This window comes from Suncus etruscus, chromosome 2, assembly GCF_024139225.1.
Source record: "Suncus etruscus isolate mSunEtr1 chromosome 2, mSunEtr1.pri.cur, whole genome shotgun sequence".
Classification (NCBI taxonomy): domain Eukaryota; kingdom Metazoa; phylum Chordata; class Mammalia; order Eulipotyphla; family Soricidae; genus Suncus; species Suncus etruscus.
The window spans coordinates 33,294,828-33,301,259 of record NC_064849.1 but is presented as its reverse complement, the minus strand read 5'-3'; the positions used below and the strand labels follow the sequence as shown (position 1 = coordinate 33,301,259).

The 6,432-nt window shown below is 42.5% G+C and overlaps 1 protein-coding gene across 1 annotated transcript; it reads right to left on the bottom strand.

The window, feature by feature from the left end:
- Positions 1-3,863: 3,863 nt before the first annotated feature.
- LOC126001665 (pro-neuregulin-4, membrane-bound isoform-like) lies at positions 3,864-4,330 on the bottom strand. Its single transcript, XM_049768935.1, is given in 2 exon segments — positions 3,864-4,031; positions 4,033-4,330. Coding segments are annotated over 2 exon segments (351 nt in total). The 5' UTR covers positions 4,216-4,330.
- Between the last annotated feature and the right edge of the window lie 2,102 nt (positions 4,331-6,432).

Genomic DNA, 6,432 nt, shown 5'->3' with positions numbered 1-6,432 from the left:
ACATGAATGTATGTAAGTTAGACTTGTGTCCTAAAATGTGAATCTATCCTAGAAAAGGTTTCTTTTGCACTTGAGAAGAATGTGTTTCAGCCTTTCAAGGATGGAAAGCCCTTTATCGATCCATTACTCCCAGTTCTTCTAGTTTCTCACTTAGGGCTCTTATGTGTTTGCAAGTGAATTTGTCCAGTGGTGATAGTGTGCTGAAATCTCTCACTACTACAACTTTTACAGCTTTATGTTTCTCTAGGTTTGCGGGGAAAAGCTTTATATATTTTTCTGACTCTATATTTGGTTATAAATGTTGCTCAGAGTTAGTACTTCTTGCTCTTTTGTTCCCCTGATCAATAAGTAGTGTCCATCTTTATCACTAAGTACTTTCTTAAGGTTGAATGCAATTTGGTCTGATATAAGTATGGCTGTCCCAGATTTTTTTTGTTTTCAAGTAGCTTGTATAATTATTTTCCATCTTTTTACTCTGAGTCTGTGTCTGTCCTGAAATTTTAAGTGTATTACCTGAAAGCAACAGATGGCTGGGTTTTGTTTTCTGATCCAACTCACTACTCTTGCCTTTTGATTGGAGAGTTTAGTCCATTGACATTTAACAAAATTAATGACAAAAAGGACTGTTGTGTCATTATATTGTGTAGGGTTGTTTTTGTTACACTTGAGTATCTGGTTTATATAATTGAGTTGGCTTGGTTAACGTGAATGCTGTGAGTTCTTTTTTGTCTGAGAATGTTTTTATACTTCCCTCCCATATAAATGAGAGGTAGAAAACTCTAGGTTTAAAGTTTCTTTCATTCAGAAGTTTGAATGTGTCATTCCACTCTTTTCTTGCCTGGATTGTTTCAAATGGGAGATCTTGTTTGATTCATATGTTCTTTCCTTTATATTTAAGGTTTTCCTTCTCCTTTACTACTTTAAAGAGTTCATCTCTCTTTATTTTTGCCATTTGGATTACTATATGTCTTGGTATTGTTCTATTAGAGTCTATTTTGTTTGATATTCATTTTACCTCTTGGATTTGTACAGCAGCCTCTTTCCAGAGAGTGGGAAAATTCTCTATTATCTCCCTCAGTATTTGTTCTTCCCCTTTCCATTTTTCCCCCCTTCTGGTATTCCTATAATTTAGGATTATTATTTTTATTCTTGTTCATTAGATACCTTACATTTTCTTCTATTGTTTTGTCTCTCCTTTCTTTTTTGACTTCTTTATCAATGCGGGCTTGTAATTTGTCTCCAAGTTTGTGTTGGGGCCGGGAAGGTGGCACTAGAGGTAAGGTGTCTGCCTTGCAAGTGCTAGCGTAGGACGGACCGGTTTGATCCCCTGGCATCCCATATGGTCCCCTCAAGCCAGGAGCGATTTCTGAGCACATAGCCAGGAGTAACCCCTGAGCGTCAAAAAGGTGTGGCCCAAAAACAAAACAAAAATAAAAGTTTGTCTATGCGATTCTCCACCTATATAATTCTGATATTATGACTTGCTAACATGTTTTTATTTTTACTTCCCTAAGTTCCATTTATATGGATTTTCTCATCTTCTGAAAGAGTTCTTTGAGTGTGTTGAATTGTTCATCTATAGACTGCTTAATTTTTCAGGCTAGGGACTCCTTAATTTCTGCTGCTAAAACTTTTGTGTGTGTGTGTGTGTGTGTGTGTGTGTGTGTGTGTGTGTGTGTGTGTGTGTGTGTGTGTGTGTGTCTTTGGGTCACACCTGGCAGTGCTCAAGGGTTACTCCTGGCTCTATGCTCAGAAATAGCTCCTGGCAGGCTCAGGAGACCATATGGGATGCCAAGACATGCAAGGCAAATGCTTTACCTCCATGCTATCTCTCCGGCCCCTGCTGCTAAAATTTTAATTGCTGATTTTAGGTCCTCATCTACAAGGCTCAGGCATTTTGCTGGGCTTGGAAATGTGCCATGGGTTCTCTCCATATCCCCAATTACAGTAGTATTCCTTAGTTTCCCCACTGTTCTTTGCAGTTAGTTAGTTGTATGGTTGTTTAAGAAAATGAACTATTGAATTGATTGTATAAAAGGTGGCTACAGAAATATTTAGAGGTTTTCTTCCTAAATACAAAAGTATGCTAAAAGGTATTAAAATATTGCCAACTAATTCATTGGTTTGTTCAACTGAGTTTTGAGTTGCATATTTTCTAAGAGAAAGAAGTGCTATGTCCAATCTGCCTAGAAATATCTGATATAAATAGAAATATCTTTGTGAGGATGCTAGTGTTTCTGTGTGGTTTAGAAAGAGAAGGGTTGACAGGAGGGACCAGAAGGTCCCTCTTATTGAATAACAATTCTGGATAGGGCTGAATGATGATGAGATGGATAAAGAGGTCTTTCTCCTCCAGCTTGGACCACTTGTCAGCAACTCCCTCTGTCCAGCGGGTCTTAGGGTGGTGGTGAGGAAAGACCCACAGGCAGTCAGGTTTCAGCTTTATTCAGGTCCTGGCCAACATGTGTGGCCTTTCATAATCTTTCAAGCCAGATCCATTATCAGCCCTGCATTCAACCTTGTGTCTCTTGCCAGCACCCTCTGCTTCTCTCTTGCTGAATTCTTTTCTTTTTTTCCTTTTCTTTTTTTGTTTTTTTGTTTTGTTTTCGGGCCACATCCGTTTGATGCTCAGGGGTTACTCCTGGCTAAACACTCAGAAATTGCCCCTGGCTTGGGGGGACCATATGGGACACTGTGGGGGTCGAACCGCGGTCCTTCCTTGGCTAGCGCTTGCAAGGCAGACATCTTACCTCTAGCGCCACCTCACCAGCCCTGCTGAATCCTTTTCAATCCATCCTCCAAATCCTCTTCCTGCCCCTGAGACAAACCTTTTGATACCTCCCAAAGACCCCTCCCAGAAATAGGCAGGTCCTACTATAAGATAAGGTTATGTAGATGATGGGGGTGGGGTGACACCTCTCTGTGTAGACAAACCTGAAATGGGGCAAAAGACAGCAGGCAGATCAGGATCGGCCTTTCTTTCTCTTCTTTCTTTCTTTCTTTTTTCTCTTTCTTTCTTTTTTGCCAAGACTAATCAGTTTTTATTACTTTATAAGGGAAAAAAACCTTTTCCTTAAATTGATTGAGAAAAATATGGTTCCCCACAGACTTCAGTAGAGTGAGCTGGCAGACCAGTTGACATCATGTTCTGGTTTTACATACCAATAAAACGCATCTTGGAAACTTACATGGGATACAGTTTTTCATGTGTTTGTTTTGGGGGTAAGTGAAGTTAAAAACCCTTTAGAAAACTCAGAATAGGGCCGGCGAGGTGGCGCTAGAGGTAAGGTGTCTGCCTTACAAGCGCTAGCCAAGGAAGGACCACAGTTCGATCCCCCGGCATCCCATATGGTCCCCCCAAGCCAGGGGCAATTTCTGAGCTCTTAGCCAGGAGTAACCCCTGAGCATCAAACGGGTGTGGCCCGAAAAACCAAAAAAAAAAAAAAAAAAAGAAAGAAAACTCAGAATAGTTTTTTGTCAGCTGTAAATCCTAGCCTGTTGCCAAGAGAATGAATGTCAAGTTTTAAATTTCTAGTTAATGCAAATGAGATGTGTGGTGAGCACCAACATACTTCCCCCTTCAATGGGACAGAACCAAAACCACAGTCCCCAGTCTCCCAAGCAAGTGTCACTGTTCTGGCCAATGCAACAGGAAAGGAAATACACATCATGTGTCTCCCAGTTCACCTCTCTTGGCCTTGTTGCTGCTGTAAGTGGGTCTGATGGTGGGCTACTACCACACAGGAGGCTCTTGAGTCTTTAGGGTCTTGGTGTAAGACTGGAACTGGCTGAGACTGTCTAATTGTATTTTATTTCCTGCTTTTATAAACAAGAGCAATGATTTGGTTCACTTGGACAGGTCTTCAGCGTTCTCCATGACCATGGTGGGCACCAATGCTGCTCATCTCTGTCAGGTTCATATCATAATGGATGGAACTGGTCCACTGAAAGGGGCCTTTTCTGCAGAGGAAGTAGAGGGCTCCGATAATGAGTGTCCCTACAAGTAAGGTTGGGACCACAAAAAATTGCAGACAGGTCACTTTTAGTCTGGACGCTAGTGCTCGGGAGGAAGACCTCTTCACACAGTGCTCCTGTATAGTTGTCAATGCATCTACAAAATGGGCTGGGAATAGTAAGTATCACATAGCAAATCCCCCCATTCAGGCAGAATGACCCATGAGTGGAACCACATGGCTCTTCATAATCTGTTGGCATCTTAATTTTTAAATAGTTTCATTCCTGGTCAAAAGATTAGTATTGAAATACAGCACCTGATCTGCCCTTAGATAAAAGTTTTTTTCCTAGATTTCAGAAACAGAGAGCTATATATTTCTTCCATGCATGATGCTGGCATGGAATGATGGCATGATGCACTTGTTCGGACTCCCACAGTGCCAGCCAGCCAGACATGGGGGCCATTTCCTAGACAGCCACTTGCGCCATGGCCCCTCTTTTTTTTCTTTCTTTCTTTCTTTCTTTCCTTCCTTTCTTCTTTCCTTCTTTCATTCTCTCTTTACTTTCTTTTCTTTCTCTTTCTCTCTTTTTGTTTTGGGGTCACACCCAGCAGTGCCCAGCAGTTACTCAGAGGACCATATGGGATGCCAGGATTGAACCCAGGTATGCTACATGCAAAACAAATGCCCTGGGGCCAGCGAGGTGGCACCAGAGGTAAGGTGTCTGCCTTGCAAGCGCTAGCCAAGGAAGGACTGTGGTTCAATCCCCCGGTGTCCCATATGATTCCCCAAAGCCAGGGGCAATTTCTAAGAGCTTAGCCAAGAGTAACCCCTGAGCATCAAACGGGTGTGGCCCGAAAAAAATAAAAAAGTGCCCTACCCACTGTTCTATCACTCTGACCCCTCTTTTTTCAATGACAACTTAATAGTCTGGTATATTAATGTATTACAATGTGTTTGATAATGTTTTTAACAATGAATAATTTGCAGGGGGGAAGACACCACATATTATGGTATTCAGAACCCACTCCTGGCTCAGTGTCAGAGGTTGCTTCTCAAAGTTCTCAGGGGATTTTGAATCTGAGACTACTGCATTCAAATAATGTGTAACTCCACCCTGGATTTCGGTGTATCTACCTGAGACCCGCCCCTTTCTGAGAGAGGTCTTAGGAACCGGATATTACATGTAACCTTACCTGCAAGACCCCTCCCATTCCGGGGACTGGTCTTGGAAGGTTATATAAGGCCTTTGACCCAGGGGATTAGCCCTTTTGGTTTTTTGCCAGCATGGAGGTCAAAGGGAAGATGGCTGAAAGGAGTTAAGACGCAGGGCTAGCTAAGAATGGCTGAATGCTTAGTTGGTTAAGATATAGGCCACACATGTGGTGGATAGGGTATGAATAAATCTGATACTTCCTGAAGCCTGACTGTGAGTGAGATTTCTTTTTTTTTTTTAATTTTTTTTGTTTTTTTTTGGGGGGGGGGCCACACCCGGCAGTGCTCAGGGATTACTCCTGGCTGTCTGCTCAGAAATAATTTCTGGCAGGCACGGGGGACCATATGGGACACCGGGAATCGAACCAACCACCTTAGGTCCTGGATCGGCTGCTTGCAAGGCAAACTCCGCTGTGCTATCTCTCCGGGCCCCTTTTTTTTTTTAATTTTTTTTTTTTTGTTTTTTGTTTTTTGTTTGTTTTTGGGCCACACCCGGCGGTGCTCAGGGGTTACTCCTGGCTGTCTGCTCAGAAATAGCTCCTGGCAGGCACGGGGGACCATATGGGACACCGGGATTTGAACCAACCACTTTTGGTCCTGGATCGACTGCTTGCAAGGCAAACACCGCTGTGCTATCTCTCCGGGCCCTAATTTTTTATTTTTAATAATGAGAACAAAGATGCAAAGAAAGAGGATAAGGTAAAGTTACAGTGGAAGGACAATTACCCATAACATAATTCTCAGAAGAAGTTCCCTTGCTGATATCTTTTTTTTTTTTTTTTTTTTTTTTGGTTTTTGGGCCACACCCATTGACGCTCAGGGGTTACTCCTGGCTATGCGCTCAGAAGTTGCTCCTGGCTTGGGGGACCATATGGGACACCGAGGGATCGAACCGCGGTCCGTCCAAGGCTAGCGCAGGCAAGGCAGGCACCTTACCTCTTGCGCCACCGCCCGGCCCCCTTGCTGATATCTTAACTTTGAACTTTCAGCCAAAGAACATTAAGATAAATAAAACAGAATCCATGTACAATTACTTTGTTCCTCAAGTCCCCAGATTGTAACACATTATAATATTTCTTAACAGCACACAAGGCAATCTAAAGCCATAAAACTTACGTAACTCCTTAAACATTAGAGGCATAGTATTTTTTACATTTCCATGTACATGCATATTAGCTTAAGTTAACCTCAAATTTTAAATGGGTTTTGTGAGTGAGATTTCTACCCGCCACTCTCATGAACCTCCAGACCCGCCGGCTGAAGG